Source organism: Alexandromys fortis, unplaced genomic scaffold (genome assembly GCF_014885135.2).
Source record: "Alexandromys fortis isolate MF-2015 unplaced genomic scaffold, M_Fortis_MF-2015_v1.1 scaffold_86, whole genome shotgun sequence".
NCBI lineage: Eukaryota > Metazoa > Chordata > Mammalia > Rodentia > Cricetidae > Alexandromys > Alexandromys fortis.
The window spans coordinates 3,148,171-3,172,786 of record NW_026067965.1 but is presented as its reverse complement, the minus strand read 5'-3'; the positions used below and the strand labels follow the sequence as shown (position 1 = coordinate 3,172,786).

Genomic DNA, 24,616 nt, shown 5'->3' with positions numbered 1-24,616 from the left:
TTTTTTTGGTTTTTCGAGACAGGGTTTCTCTGTGGTTTTGGAGCCTGTCCTGGAACTAGCTCTTGTAGACCAGGCTGGTCTCGAACTCACAGAGATCCGCCTGCCTCTGCCTCCCGAGTGCTGGGGTTAAAGGCGTGCGCCACCACGGCCCGGCTCACACCTGCTTATTTTTAAACAGTGCTGGCTGGGCATCAGACGCAGGGCCTCACAGACACTAATCATGAGCTCTACCCTTGAGTTACAGCCCCAACCCCTATGTCTGTTAGTTTGGGTCAAGATCCCTTTACAAAGGAAGAAAGGGATATACATTTTTTGTTTGTTTTGTTTTCTGAGACAGAGTTTCTCTGTGTAGCCCTAGCTTTCCTGAAACTCTTTTTGTGACCAGGCTGGCCTCAGACTCAGAGCTCTGCCTGCCTCTGCCTCCCGAGTGCTGGGATCAAAGGCGCACACCATCACGCCCAGCCACAAAGGGATATGCAAATAGGGTTTTTAAAGAAATCGCTCCTGCAAATCATTTTTTAAAAACTAATATAAGGTTTCACGTGACGGTGCACACCTGTGCCACTCAGGAGGCAGGAGAAGAATTGTCCCAGGTTCCAGGCCAGCCAGGATTACAAAGTGAGACCCTGTGTCAAACAAAACAAAACCAAACAAGCAAACCCCTACTGTGCATTCGTGTGCTGCTGGTTTGTCAACATGAACCGCGCCGGTGCTGGACGTGCTGACACGTGAGTGCGGTTAACCCTAGCACTTGGGAAGGAGAGGCAGGCAGACTTCTGTGAGCTTGAGGCTGGCTTGAGCTACACAGGGACACAAGCCAGGGACACAAAAAGACCCTACAAAGGGGAGAGGTGGCTCTAAAGATGTCTTTAGCTTAACTGTTTACTTAAAATTCAAAATATTAAAACTTTTGTTTTTGAGACGTTTCTAGGTAGGTATGGTGATGTTTACCTTTAATTCCACACTTAGAAAACATAGGTAGGTTGGATCTATGAGATCAAGACTAGCCTGGTTTACATGGTGACTTCCAGGCCAACCAGACATTAAGACCTTGTCTTACAAATCAAGACCGTGTCTTAAGAAGAAGAAGGTGAAGCTGTTTCTGTTTAGGATCTCATGGTTTATATCTAGAATATCCTCCACTATCCCGAGTTCCAGGGTTGGTCCCCAGCTAACAGTGCAAAGAGGTGGCTGTAATGTGAGGTGGGAACCCCATCCATGATTAATCCACTGATTGAGTCCACAGCTCGTTGGCCGAGTGGGGTGGGGGAGGGCCACTGGTGATACAGCTCTAAGTCTGTCTCCTCCTCTTTCCCCTTCTCTTCTCTCCCCTGCCCTTCTCCTTTCAGCCTCGGTCTCCTACTCCCTGACTTCTCAGCCTGCATCAGGTGAATCTCCTCGTGAGCTCTGCTCCACTCCCTACTATGATGGCTACCACGGCCCAGAAAGACTGGAGCAAATGACCAGACTGTGCCCTATAGGCCGGAGTAAAATCTTTGTCTCGTTTCAGATAATTCATACAGATAGTGGCTTTGGCTGAGAAGCTATACCCCCTTGTCTTGAATTTCAGTATAAAACATAGAAACCATTTTCACAGTCTGTGGTTTAGTTCATACGGCTTTGGGCCCAGCCCTGAAAGTCAACCCCTTACACTCACTCTGGCTATGCGGTCCTCCACTGCCTCATAGACAGGAATTCGGGGGCAAGCTCCTGTGAGGGGCTCTGGAGATGGGACTCTGGTCCTCCCAGAATTCCCACTGCCCTTTCCATGGCCTCAGCCACAGGAATGGGTCCATTCATTTACCTGTGCTTTCGGGAAGTCTCTTTCCCATTGGATCTCCAACTCCAGTACTGAAGTAAGAATTTTCCCAAAGTCGCTACAGTTACACGTCAGTGCCTAGGTCTAGTGAGACTATCCGTGGTAATCCCCCTGCTTACTTCCTCTACTTTCTAAGAACTTAAAAAAAAAAAAAATCCAGGGTTGAGAAATTCTAGAAAATTAGACCTGTCAGAAGCATGCAACGGAAATGCACAGCTAATGACGTGACCAGCTGTGCCCACCTCTGCACTACTCCCTGTCACCCTGGGCTCGTTCATAACAGACACAGAACAAGTGTGCTAACCCCTCTCAAGCACACAAAATAATCTAAGCACCAAGCAAGGCACCCACCTTGTATCTGGTCTGCTCTCGATCATAGATTTTTTTCAGGGACACCACTTTGGGAGAGAAGAAGTTCCCCAGTTTGGCAAGGTAGACTCCATTCCTAAGCCCCTCCTCCAGCTCCGTCGTGGGTGGCAGGTCCTCCCCTAGGCATGCTTCCATCCACCTGCACAAGAAATAACGAGGGTCAGAAGCTTTTTATGGATTTTCATTTCTATCCTCCTAAACCAAATGCAACAGCACTCTTCAACATATTCCACACAGCCACACTGCCCAGCTCAGACACGTTAACTGCAACCTTAAATGCCGAGGCTCTAAGTCCTAAGTTCAATGCCCAGTATCTCCTCAACACTAAAATGATAGGGGCTGGAGAGATGGCTCAGCAGGAGGGCCTGGGTTCCAATCCCAACACCCACGTGGCAGCTCACAACCATCTGTAACTCCAGTCCCAGGGATCCAAAATCCTATCTGAACTCCATGGACACCAGGCAAATACATGGCACACATACATACATGTAGACAAGCACTCATACACATAAAATAAACCTCATACACCCACACACACATTAAATACAAGTTTTCCTAATCTTCTTAAAAACGGGAAAGATAACCATTCTCCTTTTCCCCCTCTGATACTACAAACCAGCCACTCCGTTTCATTTCCAAGTCTACTCTCTTTCAGTAAACCTCGCACTGACCGACACTCAGTAGGCAATAAGGGATGGCTACATGGATGAACCAGAGAACCTTCTGCTTGTTACTGAACACAATGACAACAAGCTTTGCTTCTGACTTTCAAGTATTAGAATAAAAAAATAAATAAAATAAAAAGAGGCAAGTTTCCCAAAAGAATCGCCATGGAAACTAAACTGTCGATCAATCTGCCAGCCACAAAATTCAAACTAAACCTTTGCTGGACCCTAAAGATCAGGACAACAGTGTGGGAAAGAACGGCAGCTGCCGGGATAGAGAGAGCTGTAGGCAAAGAACACACGGCACACTATCTTCTTCCTGATGTTTTACTGCTCGGAAGGATGTGGGCGGCCAGGCATGGTGGACAGCCAGGCATGGTGGACGGCCAGGCATTGTGGGCGGCCAGGCATGATGGCACACGCTTTTGATCCTGGCACTTGGGAGGTAGAGGCAGGTGGATCTCTGTGAGTTCAGGGTCAGCCTGGTCAACACGCTGAGTTCCAGGACAGTCCAGGCTATGCAGAGAGACCCTGTACTAAAAACCAGCAGGAAGGAAGGAAATGAGCGACTCTGACAAGCAGCTGCTGGCAACCCTAGCCGACCTTCTAACGTGGGCTCTCATGAACAGGGACAGCCTTACAACAGCTGAAACCAGAAACAGCACCGGAGACAAAAAACCATTTATTCTTTGCTCCGTATGATGTCGAGCCATCGGGCGAACTGTGGATAAAAGCACGGTGGCCTCGTCTGCCCGAGTCAGAGACGGTTCCCACAGGTGGATCTTTCTCCTCTCGGAGGTTACTGGACTAACAGAAAATAAAAGACCAGACTTAGGTGACCTTTTCTTTGCCTTCCCTGCTCCAACAGCTATAAAGCAGTCCTGATGAATGCTTACGCTGACAAGTTTCCTGTAGCGAGGGGGGATACCAGGCACAGCACCCACACCAGAGACAGAAAAGCCAGCTGTGATCTGGTGACAAGGTGAGCACAGGAAGAAATTAGGAAAGGAAGAAAGGGAAACGCGGCACTGCTTCCCACCACTGCACGCAGGCTCACCTTTGAGCCTGCTATTCCTCGATAGCTTGTTTCCGAGAATAAAATCAATCAGATTTGGAGAAAGCAGGGCTCTGTGTGTCTTAGTTTGCTTTCTATTGTTGTGATAAAACATAACCAAATGCAACTTGGGAAGGAAAGGGCTTATTTCACCATCATTGAGAGAAGTCAGGGCAAGAACTCAGAACAGGAACCTGGGAGCAGGAACTGGGGCAGAGGCCACGGAGGACAGCTGTTTACTGGCTTGTTCTTCGTTGCCTACTTAGCCTATGTTCTTAAAGCACTAGGACCACCAGCCCCAGGATGGCACCACCCACAGTGAGCTGGGCCCTCCCACATCAATCACCAACCCAGAAGAAACACCACAGACTTGCCCACAGGCTAATAGGTAGGAGCATTTTCTCACTTGAGGGTCTCTTTTCCAAAATGACTATAGTTTGTATCAAATCGGCAATAAAACTAGCCAGACACTGTGTTACTCCAATTTTGAATATTAATTTTAAGTACAGTGCTTTGGTATTATGCTTGTTTGATTGACTGACTGACTAACAGAGTTTCTGCAAACCCCAGGCTCTAGACTGGCCTCAAATGCAGGATCTTCCTGTCTCTGCCTCCAGTGTGCTGGGGCTGCAGGTGTATATAGATAGCACCATGCCTTGCTATGCTGTTATAACTTTTCTGTTAGTACTTTGGACTCTGATTTTAAAAAATTAAAAAAAAAAAGAGAGAAAAAGAAAAAGAAAACAACAACAAACCCTCTTTTCAGTCCTCATAGCTCACATGAAATCTCTCCTGCCAATAAATTGGAGTCTTAAAAACTGAGAAGCGCAAGTGTGTGTGCGCTTCTAGCGCAAGTGTGTGTGCGCTTCTAGCGCAAGTGTGTGTGCGCTTCTAGCGCAAGTGTGTGTGCTTCTAGCGCAACTGTGTGTGCTTCTAGCGCAAGTGTGTGTGCTTCTAGCACAAGTGTGTGTGCTTCTAGCGCAAGTGTGTGTGCTTCTAGTGCAAGTGTGTGTGTGCTTCTAGTGCAAGTGTGTGTGTGCTTCTAGTGCAAGTGTGTGTGTGCTTCTAGTGCAAGTGTGTGTGTGCTTCTAGTGCAAGTGTAAGTGCTTCTAGCGCAAGTGTGTGTGTGCTTCTAGTGCAAGTGTGTGTGTGCTTCTAGCACAAGTGTATGTGCTTCTAGCACAAGTGTGTGTGCTTCTAGCACAAGTGTGTGTGCTTCTAGCGCAAGTGTGTGTGTGCTTCTAGCGCAAGTGTGTGTGTGCTTCTAGCGCAAGTGTGTGTGCACTTCTAATCTAACACAGCCCCTTTGGGTTTCTTCTTGGGTTTTTCTGTTTTGTTTTATTGTGGGGTTTTGTTGTTGTTATCTTGAGTTATTTTGTTTGTTTGTTTGGTTGGTTAGTTTTTCTTCTTCAAGATACGGTTTCTCTGTGTAGCCCTTGCTGTCCAGGAACTCTTTCTGTAGGTCAGGCTGGCCTTGAACTCAGAGATCTGCCTGCCTATGCCCTAGAGTGTTAGGTTTAAAGGTGTGTGCCACTACTGCCTGGCTTTTGGTTTGGTTTTGAACACAGAAAAACATTAAAGAAAATCATTCAACATTTTTCAAAATTGCATGACTATTTTGCACGTTATTACATAGTTTCTGAAGGGTTTTTTGTTTTGTTTTGTTTTGCTTTGTTCTTGTTTTTTGAGACAGGGTTTCTCTGTAGCTTTGGAGCCTGTCCTGGAACTCACACTGTAGACCAGATTGGCCTACAACTCAGAGATCTACCTGCCTCCACCTCTCAAGTGCTGTGATTAAAGGTGTGCACCACCATCGCCTGGCTTTTCTGAAGATTTTTAAGTTACATAAAGATTCCACCAAGGGCTTGGTCACCTTTATTGACATTATGTCACTTATAAATGTTTCCAATCATAAATAATACTGCAGGAATAGCTCTGGGCACAGTGTTGGAATTAGTTCTTAGGAGGAGAGACCCTTGGACAGAACACATATTCAGGAAGTGCAAAATTCTGAGTTTAATCCCTGGCAAAATCAACAATAAAGCAGAAATATATGTACATTATACACACAAATGTCTCAAACGACATTTTTAAACATTGAAATGGGCAATGGTTTTTAAATTGTTTTATGTGTATGAGTGCATTGCCTGCATGCATGTATGGGCACCATGTGCGTGCCTGGTGTCCAAGAGGTCAGAAGAAGGCATGGGATTGCTTTTATTGGTTGATAAATAGGGCTGTTTCAGTCAATGGCTTAACAGAGTAAAGCCAGGCAGGAAATACAAACAGAGATAGAACGAGAGAGCAGGCAGATTCGAGGAGACACCATGTAGCCACCGAGGGAGTAACATGACACACGGATAACCCACAGCCTTGTGGCAATACACAGATTAATAGAAATGGGTTAATTTAATAGTTGGGGCTAGGCAGTAAAAAGCCTAAGACATTGGCCAACAGTGTTACAATTAATATAGTTTCTGTTTGATATTTGGGTCTGGGAGGCAGGGAAATGAAAGCTCAGTCTCCTATTACATGGGATGGATTCCCAGGAACTGGAGGTATAGACGGTTGTGAGCCACCAGCCAGGGTCCTCTGCAAGAGTAGCAAGTGCTGTTCTCCAGTCCCCTTATATACATGAGTGCTTCTGGTTGCCCAAGAGGCTGCTCCAAGGTTGTGCCTTCATTGTACAATCACTCATTTACAGTTTATGAGTGGCTTACCCAAGGTCACTGCTACTAAGTGGCAAAGGTGAGCTAGCTCGTAGACTGGAACTCTTCTCATGGTCCCATGTTGCTGTTGGGGTCACCCAAGACCCTAACAGAACTGGGCACCACAGGTATCTAATCAGGGTGAATTTTCAGAAATTTCATGCAAGAAAAAAAAAAGACTGGAATTCTTCCTGGCCTGTCTCCTTAATGCTGCTTTAGTTTAGCTCAATAGTAAATCCACCAAGGACTCAACTCAAACACAAAATCTCCTGTTAAATACATCATTTAGGCTTGGCAAGATGGCTGAGTGGGTAAAGGCACTTTGCCAGCAAACCTGACAACCTGAGTTTGATCCCCAGGACCCACACGGTGGAAGAGCCACTCTGGAAAGCTGCCCTCCAGCCTCCACACACACATTGTAGGACATGCACTCCTCCCCCAAATCGATAGATAGACAGACAGACAGATGTAATTGTTTAGCTTAAACACTTTATCTTTATTTAAAAGCATTTAAAAGTTAACATCTATGGCTAGGATATAGCCCAGCAGTTGAGTGTAAATGGTAAATAAATGGTAAAAAAATAATTAATCATTGCATAAAAGATAATTCACCAGTCAATAAAAATTTTTCCCCTACCCCAATGATGCCTCAATCAATGTTCCCAAACCATCTCAGCCAAAGCATTAAGCAGGAGCCTGTGCCACAGCCACAGACAAATCAAAACCATTCAAGGGAAACCATTTCATTTCTGAACACAGTAACCAGAAAGCGTTGGTGACGCCAACACCAGTTTTCTGCAGGTCACTCAGGCTGCCTTCTGCAGCAAGATGACCAAAGAGTGAGGGCATCATGTGACCAGCACTGTCCCTGAACACAGAGAGATAGCAGGCTGCCTGACCAATCCCCTTCTCTAGGTGGTCAGTTTGAGACAGAGTCTCATTGTGTAGTCGAGGAGGGCCTCAAACCTACGGTCTTCTTCGGTGGTCCTGCCCCAGCTGCCTCCGTGCTATGGTCAAGTGACAGTCTACTTAGGCAAGACCTGAGCCGTGGCACTCTGAACGTCTTCATTTGCTGACTTCCAAATAGGGTTGTTGCTAAGACTCCAGGAAGATTGCGAGCGCAGTCTAGCACAGTGCTTGGCTGATGATTAAAGATATCTGTGCCTTTTCCTCCTCTGAGTCACACATTCGCCACTTGATACTTCCGTTATGAACAACGACTCCAGTTCCTTCAAGTGTTCTCGTAAAAAGAATAATAATAGCATGTACCCATAGAAGGTTCTGGATGGCGAAACAGTATATATAAGTGCTAAGAATACCACCTGGCGCAGAGAAGCTACTCAAAATGCCACCTGGTGTTAAGAGGAGTGTGGCACCTGCTCCTCGTGCCCCTCAATCTTTCTCTCTCATCTCTGTCATCCTCCAGATGGACACTACCATCCTGACCTAGCATCACAAGGAGGTGGACCTCTGAACACATCTGTGTGAGGGAGTTTCTCAACTGGGCTAACTCAAGTGAGAAGACCGACCCTAACTGTGAGCAGCACCATTTCATGGCTGCGCCCCGGCCAACTAAAAAGAGAAAGCCGGCTGAGTGTCAGCATTCATGGCTCTGCTAACTGAGAATGCATGCTATGTCACCACATGCTCTCGGCATGACAACTTCCCGCCATGGTGGACCGCACCCTCAAACTGTAAACGAATAGACCCTTCCTTCTAGCCATGGTGGCACACACCTGCAACGCCGCTGGAACTCAGGAGCCAGAAGCAGGTGAAGCTCTGTGAGTTCGAGGCCAGCCTCACCTATGACGTGAGGTCCAGGCTAGCCAGGGCTACAAATGAAACCATATCTTAAGAAACAAAAACAAAAAACCAGAACAAAACAGAAATATTTTTTTTGAAGTTCAAAGACTATCATCCCAAGTGATGCTCTACAAACACCCTGCATGTGGTCAGGATTCAGATAAAGCTTGGTGAGAGAGCTGCTGTTCTACAGAAAGTGGAGCCCCTCTGCTCACAGAGATTTGAACATTCACCGTGTTCTCCCACTACCTGTATGAAACTTAAATGCAAAATATTATTCAAAGCTCTATCAGATTTGGAACTACTTCACAGCATGTTAGATTGAGAGGCTTGTTGTCAATATAAACAAAACTTTAAAAAAGCCGGGCGATGGTGGTGCACGACTTTAATCCCAGCACTTGGGAGGCCTGGTCTACAAGAGCTAGTTCCAGGACAAGCTCCAAAGCTACAGGGAAAGCCTATCTCGAAAAACAAAAAACAACAATAAACTTAAAAAAAAAAAAACAAACAAACACTCTAACCCCGTTTGGCGGCTATGAAACTAAATATATGAATTATTTCACGTGATCACTGCATCAACCCCAGAACAGTTAGTAGCATTGCCTTGCTTCACAGAGTAGATGGATGTAACCCAAGATCACTCACTGGAACCTAGGCTGGCATGATCCAAAGCTCACACTACTGTCTTAACCCTGTCTTTTTATATTATGTGTATGGCGTTTGGCATGTGCGTCTGCGCAGTGTCCCTGCAGTGCCTGTGGAGGGCATAAGAGGGTGTCAGATCCTCAGGAACTAGAGTTACCCACGGTGGGGAGCCACTACGCCGATGCTGGGTCTCAAACCCACGTCCTCTGGGATAGCCACTAGTGCTCTTGGGGATCTCTACAGCCCCACAATTCACACTCCTGATAATGACGGTGTACTCCTCCCTTCAAAGTCAGTTACAGGTACCACCTACTGAACACTCACCCATGAGCCAAGGCAAGCTCAGGCGCTGGAGCTGGCCTTCCTTAAGCCTCAGCAGCACAGTGCTGACCTCAGTCACAGGCTTTGCTCTAGCCAAGCCCTCAGAGAGGAGCCGAGAGGACTAAGCCTCGGTGGCTGCTGCGGACATAACTAGGAGGAAACCGAGCACTTGTATAATACATAATAATTTTAAGGAAATCCTTTATGGGGGAGGTGTGCGGAGACAGGGTCTTGCTTTATAGCCCAAGCTAGTTTCAAACTCCCAATCCTCTCACCTCTGCTTCCTAATACAGGGATTATAAGTGACTCTCACTGCGTCCAATACATAGCGCCAGTTTTTGACCACATGCGTTACAATTAACATGAATACCAAAGTTGACTTAGAGATATAAGTATGTTCCATGTACATGTGTATATGCATGTATGTATTATGTATGTCTATGTATATATAATCCCAGCACTTGGGAGGGCAGAGACAGGCGGATCTCTGTGAGTTTGAGGCAAAACAAAACAGAACAAAACAAAACAGAGTGTATTATCTTAAAAGAGAAAAAGAACTTACAGACAACAGTACCCAGAAACCAGAGAGGAAAACATAAACAAAGTGCCTACATAGGAAGTCTTCAGGGGCTGATGGGATGGCTCAGCAGTAAGGGCATACTGACCAGAGTTCATTCCCCCAACCCTCTGGGTGCACGAAGGGAACCGACTTCCCGCAGCTGTCTCCACCGAACAGATGGTAGTGCACACTCACACCCACACACAAATGTTAAAAAATATATTTTTAAGTATGTTTTAGCCAGGTGCAACGATGCTGGCTATAAGCTCAGATGCAGGGAAGCAAGAGGGTCCTAGATTGCAGCTGTACAGAGCAAACTGAGGCGGTCTCAAAAAACAACTAAAAAAAATAAATAAGCAAAGCTGGGTAGCATGGCACAAGCCCATAGTCCTCCTCTAACCCTGCACACAGGAGGCTCAGGCAGGAGTACCAGCCAGCCTGGGCTACACACCAAGACTGTGTCTCAAAAACAACAACAACAACACAAATATCCAACAACAAAAAGAAACTGAAGAAGTAAAATTACAACATGGAACAAGAACAATTACTAATAACTTCCTGTATTTATACACTATTTTCTTTCTTCTTTCTTTCTTTCTTCCTTCCTTCCTCCCTTCCTTCCTTCCTTCCTTCCTTTCTTTCTTGTTTGTTTTTCGAGACAGGGTTTCTCTGTGTGTCTCTGGCTATCCTGGAACTCACTCTGTAGACAGGGCTGGCCTCGAACTCACAGAGATCCGCCTGCCTCTGCTTCCCTGAGTGTTGGGATTAAAGGCGTGCGCCACCACCGCCCGGCTTATACATATATATTTTAAACACTCAAAATACAATGACAAATATTTCCCTAGAAAAATGGGCTACAAACAAAGCAGTCAACTCATAAAGGGAAAAATAGAAATCGCCAGTCCTTGCATGGGGCTTTCAGTCTTCCCAGCCATGCACAAAATGCAAATTCGAGGAACAATATCACCATCTGCCAGACTGCCAAATGGTAAAAATAATAACTTATTATTCATTTTTGTGGGAAAATCCCACATTATCACACAGATCCAGAAAAAAAAGCTGGCACCAAAAGTCATCTATAGCAACTTACAGAAACTTCTATAAAAGGAAAGAGAAAGGTTTTATTTTTAAAAACTGACTTGTGGCATGGATGACTAAATAAGAGATGAAGCCATCAAACGAGACTGGGGGGGGGGGGGGGACGACAGGAGGGTGACAAGTACAAGCTGGGCCTGGAATGTGGATGGAACAGCCAAAGAGTGACAAACCGCAGGCACCGGAAACACCAGCCGAGGGAGGGAGGGGCTCTCCCGGGAGAGAGTGCCTGGGACAGGACCTTCCACAGGTGAAGTCTCTGGGGTAAGATGAGCAATCAAGAGGGAATCACGTGGTGACAATCAAGAAAAGAAACACTTGAGGCCTCTGGACGCGGTCACTACCTTCAAATGTTGCACAAAGGGACAGCAAGAAGAAAGGAGGCGGCGAGGCAAAGAGGGTGTGGCAACAATAAAAATGGAAAACTCAGTGGCCTCAGTAAAGGACTCTCAAGCAGGAGTCAGCTTGCAGTAACCAGAAAAAGCTGACAGCCAAGTAGAAAAGTACTACGAGTCATCAGCAAGATGGCAAATATTTCTCAAGTTTAAGCAGACAAGAGTTTTCTAATCAGAGAAATCTAATCCAAGTTTCACTTAAAAAAAACAACAAGAAAGTCCAGCACATAGGAGGTTGAATGCTCAGATCCTAAAAAATGAACATAAAGGCCCAGACCCAGAGTAAGGACTCCCTCCTAATCCAAAATGGTGGAGCTTTGCCTAGAGCAACGGTAGAACTGACAGCTCCACCCTTCACCCGCTACCAAGACTTCAGGACCCTGAGATAAACGGGAAACAAACAAGTCCTAAACCGCAAGAGGAAGTAGCTCAATCCCAGCAGTAACTTCCAAGCAGAGGCAGGCGGGTCTCTGTGAGCTCAAGGGCAGCCTGGACTACACAGCAAACTCCAGGCCAGACACAATGAGATCCTGGGGGAAGAGAGGGGAAAGGAGGAGAGAAGGAAAAGAGAAAGGAGGGGAGGGAGAGAGGTGAGGGGGAAGGGGAACGACAGAGTAAGTTCAACTAGCCATCCTGAAGCCCTGTGAGGTAGCCTTTTGGATGAAGGCTGCCGGCCAGCCACCTTGACAGACACTACTGTGTCTAACTCGCTGCTTCAAAAGTCATTGTGTATCAGTGGATAAAAGACATGAACTAACAAAGAGAAGAGGGCAGAGTGCAAGGAAAGTTGGAGAAAGGAATGAAGATTAGTCCAGGATGGTGGCAAATCCAGGGAAAGGGAATGCTCATTCTCTCCTTGTGAGGAAGATGCAGGTTTGCCTATAAAAAGAACAAAGGATGGAGAGACTGAGAATTCAATAAAAAAAAGCAAGACTGGAAAAGGAGCCGGCATGGTGGCGCACGCCTTTAATCCCAGCACTCGGGAGGCAGAGGCAGTCGGATCTCTGGGAGTTCGAGACCAGCCTGGTCTACAGAGCTAGTTCCAGGACAGGCTCCAAAGCCACAGAGAAACCCTGTCTCGAAAAAAANAAAAAAAACAAAGACTGGAAAAGGAACTCGCCCGACTCCTTACCCGAGAAAGAGGAAAGGAAATGAGGATGAGTAAGAATAGTTTGGGGTGATGGCGGGAATACTCGGGAGGCAGAGGCAGGCGGATCTCTGTGAGCTTGAGGCCAGCCTGGTCTACAGAGCTAGTTCCAGGACAGGCTCCAAAACCACAGAGAAACCCTGTCTCTGAAAAAAAAAAAAAAAAAAGCATGAGCAAGAATGACGTGCTATCTAACAGACCCCACTAGACTTCCGTTTCCTGTCTGTAACACGGAGTAGGACCAACATGCAACCTCCTAAAGTTGTGAAGATGAGGAAATCATATACACCTAGAGTTGGAGGCAATAAATGATGGCAGCTATATAATTTGTGTGTGTATGTGTGTGTATGAGAGAGAGAGAGAGAGAGAGAGAGAGAGAGAGAGAGAGAGAGAGAGAGAGAGAGAGAGAAAGTCCCAGAAATAAATCTACTAGAGACCAAATCCAGGCATTACATAATACCTGTCTACCTGGTCCTACTGATAACATTTTTTGATTCTCGGCCCTACCCATTCTGCCACCAGCAAAACAAAGACGTGCCTATCCCCGAGCACTGCTGTGGTGAGGCTAAAACAAGCCTGGGCCAAGAGCACATGCAGAAAAGAATCAGGGTGGGAATCTGAATTAGGGGTCTGTAAAGAGGAAACCAGTTGAACAAGTTCTGCAGAGCACGTGACTTCAGCGGTTTCCCAGCTCTGTGCAATACAGAAGGGGAACCGACCAATGCCGGAACTGGCTGCTCCAACCGCTGAGATTCAGTTCCTCCAGGAGCAGAAACTGCTACCACACCCATCCTGCCCAGTGGAACCCCATGCCAGGATTGTCCTACGCTAAAAAAACCTCCCAAATACGGCCAGCTTGCCCTGCCCTGGGGATTCCATTATGCCACACCACCTAGGCGAGTACGGCGTGCGGCAGGTGCAGCCCCAGGAAAGGCACAAGAAAGCTTTGTGTGTCGCAGGAGGAGGGCAGGCAGGCGTCCCGATGCTCAGGGAAAGTCAGCAATTTGGGTTTTGCAGAGACTTTGGGGCTGAGGGGACGAGGACAAGGGAGGGGGAGACGGGAGACACAGCAGGGCAAAGGAGGGAAGAAAACGGACAAGGCCTTTGGGGATTTGAAACTCCAACAAGGGGTAAGATTTGATTTAAAGCTGGGTGTGGTGAAAAAAAACACCTGTGCGCTCCCAGCACGGGAGCCTGAGATCAGGAGTCCAAGGTCACCCTCGGCAACAAGCCAGACAGTCTCATAAAAAAAAAAAAAAAGGAAGAAAGAAAAAACGCGCACACACACACACACACACACACACACACACACACACACACTAAAAGCTTGTTTCCAGGTTAACCAGCAAAATGAGAAGTTTTGATAGCATCTGTTTTAAAAGGAATTTCTAAGTTCAACCTAAACCAATTTGGGGGAAAACAAAACAGGGATAAGTTAGAAACAGACCTAATACAGACCTATCCCTAAGCAAATCATTTTATTAATTTTATTAAGAGCTGAACTGGAAGCCCAGCGGTGGTGATGCATGTCTCTAATCTCAACACTCAGGAGGCAGAGGTAGGCAGATCTCTGCAAGACTGAGGTCAGCCTGGTCTACACAGCAAGTTCCAGGACAGCCAGGGCTACACAAATAAGCCCTGTCTTGGAAAAAAAATATTAGAAACTGAATTAAGCCTAGAAAATAGCTACGTTTCAGTAGGTTAGCCTAGATGTTGTCATTTTAAAAACCCTCAAAGAGAAGTAACGCCAAGCAATGCGACTCACATAGTAGGTTTATTGGAAGAAGAGAGAAGTGGGCAGAGACCAATCCCTGGGGACAAGAGAGAGAGAGGAGGGGGGGAAGAGACAGGAAGTGGGCAGGCCCACCTTTTAAAGGGGGACATAGAAAATGTGCACAGGGGTGCTCTTAGTGGCTGCAGCTGAGGACTTACCCAGTCAGGACCCCAAGGGCAGATGCTTGAATACTAACACTAGTGATGGCTGTGACCCTTAAAGTGTAAGCCAGGGACTCAGAGATAAGATGCTTGCCTTGGCACGTGTGAAACATTGGGTCTGAGCCCAAGAACTCTTCACAAAGAAGAGGGGACTGGAGAAAAAGAAAGAAGACAGGTTCCTCCTTCTTTGTGGGAGCAATCTTCTCTAGAGCCCTGGGAATAGGTTAGGTCACTATAGTAACATACATCAACAATTTACTTTTCAAATCTATGACATGGCTAACTATGGACCTTAGAAGGACACAGCCCCTCCCCTCAAAGGTTCATAGCATCTCTAGGGAGATAGAGCTCAACCCTCCCTTACTGCGTCCAGAGAATTCCAGAGCTCATGCTCTCAGAAAGGAAACACACTTTTCACACAGTTCAAAATCCAGAACCTAGAAATTTTTTCTAAAATAAATAAATAAGCCTGCGGTGGTGGCGCACACCTTTAATCCCAGCACTCAGGAGGCAGAGGCAGGCGGATCTCCGTGAGTTCGAGGACAGCCTGGTTTACAAGAGCAAGTTCCAGGACAGACAGGGTTGTTGCACAGAGAAACCCTGCCTTGTAAAATAAAATAAAAAATAAATAAATAAATAAATAAAAAAAAAAAACAGAATTAGCAAGAATGCCAGTGAGAGAGAGAGAGAGAGAGAGGAAGGCCCACCAGCTGCACCCTCGGGATACGCATGGCGAGGATCCTTCCCTGATACAGGAGACAGTATGCTATATAGTTAGGAAAATAACCCTGGGCAACAGCCCTAAAGACAAGGAAGAGCAACAGGAAGGAGGCCAAGACCGCGCAGTAAATGAAATGGAATTCTGAGGAATTTTATGGAGCAGACAAATGTCATCAAGCCACGACGCAGGAAACTAGGGATGGAGGCGCCTGCCAAGACTTCCCATCAGCCTCACCCGTCCCAGTCAATCCCAATAAAGGCTCAAAGCGTCACCTGTCCCATGATCAGAAATCACAACGCCAAAACTTCCAAACTTTCCTATCCCAAGTGTCTCCTCTCATCTTTTCGCCCACTGAAACCAGTAACTACCCACAGAAGGACACTCCCACGTCTCTCTGGTCAAAGTGCTCTAACTACTGGAAGATCTCAGTCGCTCTTTCTTAAGGAACACAGCATCCCTGGCCTCACTTCTAAACAAACAATAGGAAACAAGAAACAAAGCCCAGAAAATTACAGCAACTTCGTGACTCCAGACCCCTAGCCCACCACAACGTGTCCGAGCCGCACTCGGAACTGAGCAGCGATTCTGAGCACCTGCTTAACGGCAAGCACTGAGGTCAGAGGTGCTCCTGAGCACGGAAGTAACTCAGGGCGCCAGGAGTATGGACGCCATGTTTTCCTTCTCTCCTTCACAATTTTCACCTTTCTTGCAAAACCCAAGCAACAAATGGCCTCCCCCTCATCTAAACTTTCACACAGTGACCGTTGGCGCCATTCCCTCAGCCACCATATGCTGCCTTGTGACAGTCAGACCTTTCACTCTTTCGTATTGGGTAACTTTTCGATGCTTATGTCCTGTCTGTCCAACTAATATGGGTGGGGGCCTCTTTAAAAAAAAAAAAAAAAACCAGATTCACTGTTTTTAATTATGTGTGGGTAGGTCTGTAGACACCTAAGTGTGGGTACAAGATCAAGAGGCCACCGATTCCCCCTGGAGCTGGAGTGTCCACACACGCGGTGCTGGGAATGGAGCTGCAAGAGCAGCAAGCACTCTTAACTGCTGAGTCATTTCTGCAGCCCATACCGGGAAGCCTCTTAGTGGCAGGACTGGTTTAGCGGTTCAGACCCTCCCTGGTACTACAATCAAACTGTGTGACAATGAGAGTTTGAAAATGCTTTTCACTTGTTTTAAAGTAATAAAAACACTTTTTTTCCTCATCCCTTCTCCTCCACAACAGAGAAAAATGGGCAGTGGATTATTATCAAGTCATTCAAAACAGGGTTTAAACCTGTGGTGGTGGTGCATGCCAAAAAAAATCCCAGCACTCGGGAGGCAGAGGTAGGTGGATTTCTGTGAGTTCGAGGCCAGCCTGGTCTACAGAGTGAGTTCCAGGACAGGCTCCAAAGCTACAGAGAAACCCTGTCTCGAAAAACCAAAAAACAAACAAAAAACAACAACAACATTGTTTAATAAAACAGGAAATCAAAGTAAAGCTTATCTTTAAATAATTTCAGAAATGGGCTGAAGAGATGGTTCAGCTGTTAACACTGGCTGTTCTTCCAGAGGTCCTGAGTTCAAGTCCCAGCACCCACGTGGCGGCTCACAACTGTCTATAATGGGATCTGATGCCCTCTTCTGGTGTGCAGGGAGACAAAGTACGCACATACATAAGGCAGACAAATAAATACATCTTTAAGTAGCTTCAGAATAGGTTAAGTAGAGTAAGAAGCCTGAAAACGTTCTACAATGTAGCTTTCAAAGTGGCTCTGACAACTTCATATGTGCGCAATTGGAAAGGGTGCACATGACCATGCTTGTACATGTGTGTTAAGACCAGAGGTCAATGTCACGTGTCATTCTTCAGGTTTGTTTATTGTTACTGTATGTGCAGGTATTCCAGGTCACAAGGGACATGTGAGGTGAGGGTAGGCTCATTCCTTCCACCTTTACAATAGCTCCAGGGGTCAAATTGAGGTCACAGACTCAATGGTCAACAAATATCCCGGATTTCAGTTGCTTTTCCCACTAGGCCTCTTCTCTCCCATTCTGTGCTTAGAGCATTTCTGACCACAACGTAGAAAATCATTATTATCACACTATTGAGTGTGCACTTTTAAAACACAATTTGTTGTATTAACCATTTCCCTAGAAACTCAAATTTAATTGACACATCACTTATGTCTTCTTGGATCCCACATCCGACACAGAAGATGCCCTCAAGAGCTTCCTTTGAGTAAAAAGTCCAATAGCTGAAGCTGAGCTTGCTGGCAAATACTCGGAAACCCAGATCTGGGAGGTAGAAGCAGAAGGGTCAAGAATTCAAGGTCATTCTTAGCTACCCGGTGAGTTTGAGGTCAATCTGAGCTATAGGAGACCCTATCTCAAAAACCAAACAAACAAACAAAAAGAAACAAGCCAGGTGGTGGTGGCACAGGCCTTTAATCCCAGCACTTGGGAGGCAGAGGCAGGCAGATCTCTGTGAGTTTGATGACAACCTGGTCTACACAGTAAGTTTCAGGGCTACACAGAGAAACTCTAGTTCAGGAAAAAAAAATACAAGGGCTGAGAATATAGCTCAGTTGGCAGACTGCTGGCCTGACATGCATGAACTCAAGGACTTAAGAGGTACTGACAGAAAGACCAGAGGGCCAAAGCCACCCTCAGCTACATAACATAATTGGTGTGAGCTGTATGTACAAGACCCCATCTCAAAAAAACAAACAAATTAAGAAAAATAAATAAAAACCCAAAAGCTCTTTTTCTGAGATAAACTTTTCAAGTAAGCACTTTGGTGACGTTGCTGTTGCTGTTATATTTTGTCTAAACCATTGCTACAATATAGTCCCAGACCACTTCCCTCACCCGAGAAGAAGCCCTACACCCATCAAGCGGCCACTCCCCTCTGTACCCCTTGTAAAGTTCGTCTTACTCAGGCAGTATAAATCACCTTAATCACCTTGCAATCTAATGCGTTTTTATCCAGTTTCTCCACTGGACACTCTTCCGAACGCCCTGCTGCAATCTAGACACAAACTGATTTCTAGCTCGCCAGTGTGACCCTGCTCAGGAGAGGCTTCTGCAGCACAGCTCTGCAGGAGTCCACGCTGAGGACCGGGTGTCGGCCCCACCCTCTCTCCTGTCTGCTCTCAGGAAGTCCTCAGAAGCAGCTACCTGACACTGCGCCCTGGGGTCTTGTCACTGTGTTTTGTCAGAAATTAGTTCCCAAGTTCAGAATTTGTAATATGTTTTCTTTTCCTTTGAATCCCAACTTGTAAAAAAGCACAGTTCTTGGCACTGACTTAGAGGGCTGGGTGTGACGGTGCACTCCCTGATGGGACCTGTAGTCCCAGCACTGAGGAGGCAGAGGTAGGAGGACAATCAGGAGCAGCCTTGGCTACATGAGATCATCTCAAAAAGCAAATGAACAAAAAACAATGTCGTAAAGATCGTGGACAACAGTTTAGCAATTATACTCAGCCAATTAGTGAAAGTCCTTAATTTAAACTCTGTCAGCCTCCAGGAATGAGGACTCGATGACAAGGGGAAGAATTTATTAACACATAAAGCAGGAAAAGAGATTACCATAAACATCACAGGTTCTTAGTAAGATCGAATCCCTAAGACAAAGGACTGTGCTTCCCAGACCAGAGCAACTCAGAGCACCGGTTCCGAGACAGTCGATCCCTGTGGGACGACAGCAAACTGAGCAGGTTTGAGGAAGGCTGTGTACATCACCATCCTCTTCCTTAGCCATACACACGTGCGTGCGCACACACACACACACACACACACAAAGGTACAGCACATCCACCCGACTGTTTATTAAGACAGCTATTAGTGATGCATAAAATTTAAGGTATTGTCCAAAAACTATCTGGACAAAAGTAGAGTAAACTATACTGCTGGATGTGGTGACACACGCCTGTATTCCCAGTACTTAGGAGGCATAGGCAGACCTCTTTGAGTTCAAGGTCATCCCGGTTTATGTAATGAGTTGTTGGCAAGCCAAGGCTACATAGTGAGACCCTGTTTCAAATAAAAGATATCCCCCCCAAGTCCTCATGCCAAAATTCTAAATGAATCAGAATTAAATGAAATGCTAAAACTCTACAAATATATATACCGTTCAATTTTACCATTTACATATATGTATATATTGCATATATTCATATCGAATATATAAAATATATTTATTATATTAGATGATACTACATATACATGTCTGCATATACATTTTAAAATTACCATTAGCCACACTGGCCTGGAGGTAAAGCAAAGCAGAATACTTGCCTAACATGGTGAAGACTCTGGGTTCTATGTTCTTTAAGACTTAGTTTCTAGCAATTCCTAATGATGTTGTGTGAGTACGTAACAAGCCTGTGTTCTTAAAGAGATGTGTGTGCTCCCTCTTTGACTGAAAGAACGGATTCCAAGGAATTGGAAATTTCCCCAGGACTCAGGACTCTCTTGCCGAGAGAGGAAACAGTGCAGCTGGGGGGGAGGGGGGGGCTGAGCCTGTGATGCACTAGGGCCACTCAGCTGTTTAGTTGTGTGTGTGTTACTTCCCCTCAAACCCTACCCTCAGGTCAGGCTCCTGAAAGTGGACCTTGGGGACCATGCAGCTCCATTCATTGGCTTAGTGAGGATAGACAGCTGGACCTGGCTTGTTGAGGGCACAGAGCATATGGCCCCTGAGACCAGCACAAAGTGCACGCGCGCACGTTGAGTATGTGCCTTAAAGGGCCAAGGAGTCAAATCCCCTTGGATCTGACTGGAATTAAGGCAACTGTGAGTCACCAACACAGGTGCTGGAAACCAAACTCAGATCCTCTGGAAGAGCAACTTGTGCTCTTAACTGCTCAGACGTCCCTCCAACCCCAGAACGATTTTATATCATGTCATATACTTTAGGACTGTATAAAAATGGCCTGAAGAGGAGGACCCCAGAAGCTAAAAATATGATTAGTAGATTCAACCTTGTTTTAAGATGCTGTTATTTTAAACACTGTTCAGCCTGAAACCCTCCTTGAGATCCACTTTGATACATTCAATAGGCACCTCAGTTATTTGTCCCAGGTCTGCAACTTAACACCTTACACAAAATAAAAGCTTCAAGAGCAAATGGAATCAGCACTTACAACACCATGCCATAAAAAGGACCCAGTTCCTCAATATCTAAAGAGCTCTTACAAACAATGGGAAAAGATTAATAGAGTAACCACGGCAGCACGTGTCTCTAGTCCAGGTTTTCAGGAGGCTGAGGTATATATAGCCAATGCTATACACACGGGGTTACTAACTACAGCACTGTTTATAATAACAAGAACTAACAGAGGCAGGAAATGCTCGTCCACAGTCAAGCCCACAGCTGAAATTCAGCAAAGCCTCTGAAGAACAAAAATGAGGCACTTTGTTGCATCTGTGTGGAAGAATTGCAAAATGCAGAACGCACAGGCACTCTAGAGGAAGGTCACTCCTGTCCACCGCCAGAGAGGCTGGGAAGAGGACAACCCTAACAGCCTCCTCTCTGGAAAAGACGATCCTGGGGCAGGAGGAACAGGACCAAGGAAAACAGGCAGGTTTTCATCTCCTGTGCATCCTCCCGTACCCTCTGAATCACGTACCAAATCCCTGTATTCTCTGGTTTTGAATTTAAAAAAATAAAAAATTCAACCCGGGTCACAACTGTACTTTAAAAAAATTATCTCTCATAATAATATCAATATTTCCTTCTTTCTGTCCTCAAAACTCTCACAAATCGTAGAACTCAGGGGCTCCTGAGTGCCCTGGGGCATCTGCCCGGCAGCAGCAAAGCCCTGGGCTGGCAGCTGCCTCTCCGGTCTTCCTTCTGCTTTTCGTTATGATTTCCAGTGAGTCAACCGGAAGCCGTTCTCAGTAAAGAAGAAATAGAGGCCTTTACACAAGTCCTTCCTCCACCCACAACCCCCCTTCCCCCCAAGGCAACTCTCTCGCCAAAACTAAGTAAGGCAATTTCCAATCCAACTTGCCACTCCTGTCTGTATGAGGTCACCAGTTAGCTAGTGACGGTCTGGTAGTCTAAAGGCAGAGACCAGGTTAGACGGTAGAAAAACGTTGAGGAATAGTCCAACAAACCAGTTAAAGACAAAAATAAATGACGGAATTGGGTGTGGTGGACTGTGCCTGTAAATCCAACCTGCTCCTGAGACCAGAGCAGGCGGACTGAAATGCGAAGCTAGCCTAGACAACTTTAGGAGACCCTGCTTCAAACTGTTTGTTTTAATCACCAGGGTGTGGGGTGTGGTTCAGCAGTAGGCAACTTGTCCAGCATGTGTGAGACTCTCAGTTCAATCCGCAATATATAAAGCAAACAAGAAGAGAAGCTGGACATTAGGAGGTGGGCGAGACCACGGTAGGCAGCCGACGCGCCGATCGTCGGCCATTTGACAGCAGGGCACAGTTGTCTCGATACTGGGCCTTACGGTGCCCTTCCATGTCTGCAGAGGTCAAGGAGGTGGGGGGACACAGACCTAGGCTTGAGTTATGCAGACAGTTAAGTGACCTTGGGACTGGTATTATTAATTCATTTTCCCCTCTTGGGAATAAAAACAATGCCTATATCACAGCAATGTTCGACTGAAGCTTCTTCAGCATTCAATGTAATTAACGATAGTTACTACTGTTGTAATTATTTGTACAAATACCTGCAACATCAAAGCAGTGAGGACACAGTGGTTAAGAACAAGGGCTTTGGAGTCCTTGCCAATCTGAAATCAACTACATGAGTGATTAGCTTCTCTGGCTTTGCCTTCTTATCTGCTAAATGTAAATAAATAATAAGCACCTCATAGGGTCACCAGAACGGCTCACTAGATCAGCATGTGATGTGCTCAGCACTCTGTGGACAAAGAGAGGGAGACAGGGAGAGAGACAGAGAGAGAGAGACAGAGAGAGAGAGAGACAGAGAGAGAGAGACAGAGAGAGAGAGAGAGAGAGAGAGAGAGAGAGACAGAGAGAGAGAGAGAGAGAGAGAGAGAGAGGAAGACAGGGAGAGAGACAGAGAGAGTACCATTTATCATACCATGGTAAATGGTATGGATGACCACAACGGAGAGGGAACGAAGCAAGAGGAAGTCACTGACTTTGGGACACATGGGGAATATTTCAATCATTGCAAATGGCAGGTTTGAGGGTCCTGGGGTTTCATGGGGATTTTGTTGTTTCCCTTTAGCTCTCCTAAAGGCAAAGGGCTAACTTCCTATAATGCCTGGTTGAAACAACCAAGTCTTCCCAAATAATTATAAGAAGTTTTCTGAAAATTCAAACTTAAGCAAATTTTTACTTTTCTAACCAAATCTTTCATTTGTATGTTTAAGTTTTTTATTAAAAACACTGTTAGGCCACTATAAGGAGCCTTCATTAAAATGAAGAAGCAGAGCTGCAATTTATTTGCTCAGGTAGGCCCTGGCCCTTGACATTTAACTAGTACTTCACACGAAGCCTGCTCAAAGATATGGTCTCTAAGCAACAGAGTCCCAAATTACACAAACAGCAGCCATAATATGAATCACTTCCGGAAGGTCTCATTTTGCCTGCAGCACTTTCTTTACACAAATACTTGTCACAGGGTTTATTTAGGCAGCCCCAATTAGAAGCAAGCAGAGGTCCATCAAATACCACATAGCTTAAAAATCCTAGAGACCAGTCCTGCTACCCACCAACAGGTAGCTCTAAATTGCTACACAGTGAAGCAGAAGAAAAGATATAGAATCAGGGACAGGCCACCAAGCAAAGCCAAGAAATGAAATTCCTAGAATAAGCTAACTCGGGACTTCAAATACATTTTTACTATTTTGCAACTTGGGTTTAAAATACATGAGTGCAATTACTGCTTTGATGTCTAAATCCAGGAGAAATAGATGCCAAATTAGGTCAAGTGAACAGGCTGCTTAGCTCTCTAGGACTTTCTCAATCCTGCCTGGTGAGCAGTCTGAACACTCGGCAGCCCGGCCAGCACTGCTCTGTGGTCACGTCCACGTCTACACCACGGTCTGTGAGGAGAACTGGGAAGTGTCAAGCCACATCTCCCATGAGACGCCTCTTCTCCACCTCCGAGGGGGCTTCTGTGTACCCCACTAATAAGAGTAAGAGGACTTAAGAGATCAAATTGAAAACTCTGAGAAGTCAGGCAACGGGACCAGTGAGAACAAAAACCAAGACGGTGGAGCATGGAGGCAGACGTGTGGCGGGCGCGCACCGAGGATGAGGGCGGCAGATGGTTTACGATACATCTCGGTTGCTATGGCTTTACATAAACAGATGAGACGAAGAGACACCATGAGGAGTCTGCAGCGCTCACCCTCAAGACAGGCGTCATGAATCAGGGCAATTATTAAAGGTAAAATGGATAATGTCCTAGAGCTAAAATAAATAAAAAGATATGACAGGATGGGACCAGCCAGAGAGAGGGCAGAGGACAAAGAGAACAAAGTCAAACAAAATCTAATGACACCCGGGCACGGAAAAGAAACTGCCCCAGTGACCCACAAGACCTTGTGTGCTAACTTCAAAATGAATTTTGAGAAAGAAGAAAGGGGAGAGAGGAAAGACTTTCAAAAATGTCTTATAAATCGACTGAGGGCTGACTTGGTAGTAGAGGGCCTGCGTCCCTCACAGCACACCTGAGGCCATGGGTTCAATCCCCACCACTGAAAAGAGTCCATGTTACAGACAAAACTGCTAAGACAGCGCCAATGCGAAAGGAACAAGAATTCTATAAAAGTTAAAAAAACCAAACAAATCACAGTACTTGTCAAGGGGCCAACCCGGAGCTACTTCAGTTTCTCAACAAGAAGGAGCAAAGCACACGCAGTGCTGGGCATTCGGGGAACAGCACACAACTCTCAGCACAGGCAACTCCAGAGCCAGACTATATAATTTGATATTTATCAAATTAGTCATAAATTGCTACCAGACAATAAGAAGACTGCTTTGAGCTGCACATTGTGGTTTGGTATTTTTGTTGTTGTTGTTGTTGTTTTGATTTGGTTTGGTTTTCCCTTTTGGGAGACACTCTATGCAGTCCTGGCTGCCCTAGAACTTGCTCTGTACACCAGGCTGGCCTTGCTGCCTCTCCCAGGAGAGCTGGGATTAAAGGCATGTGTCCCCATCCCTAGATAACTTGCATACATTTGTAATTCCAGAACTTGGGAAGCAGAAACAGGAAGAACAAAGGTTTAAAACTAACCTGAGCTACATGGGATCCTGTCTCACACACTCATACACACATACACACACACACACACACACACATACATAAACACAAAAAAACAGGCAGATAACAGAAAATCTGGATATGAAAATTAAAACTACAGATAAAAGTGTAAGAAAATGTTTAACTT

The 24,616-nt window shown here is 45.8% G+C and overlaps 1 protein-coding gene across 1 annotated transcript in view; it reads right to left on the bottom strand.

Moving 5' to 3' along the window:
• The window catches only part of Iqgap1 (IQ motif containing GTPase activating protein 1), an 89,606-nt gene that overhangs the window by 53,858 nt on the left and 11,132 nt on the right, over nt 1–24,616 (bottom strand). Inside the window, exon 3 of the mRNA XM_050154007.1 lies at nt 2,171–2,327. Within this exon, the coding sequence (XP_050009964.1) occupies nt 2,171–2,327 (157 nt within the window). The remainder of the gene's footprint in view (nt 1–2,170; nt 2,328–24,616) is intronic.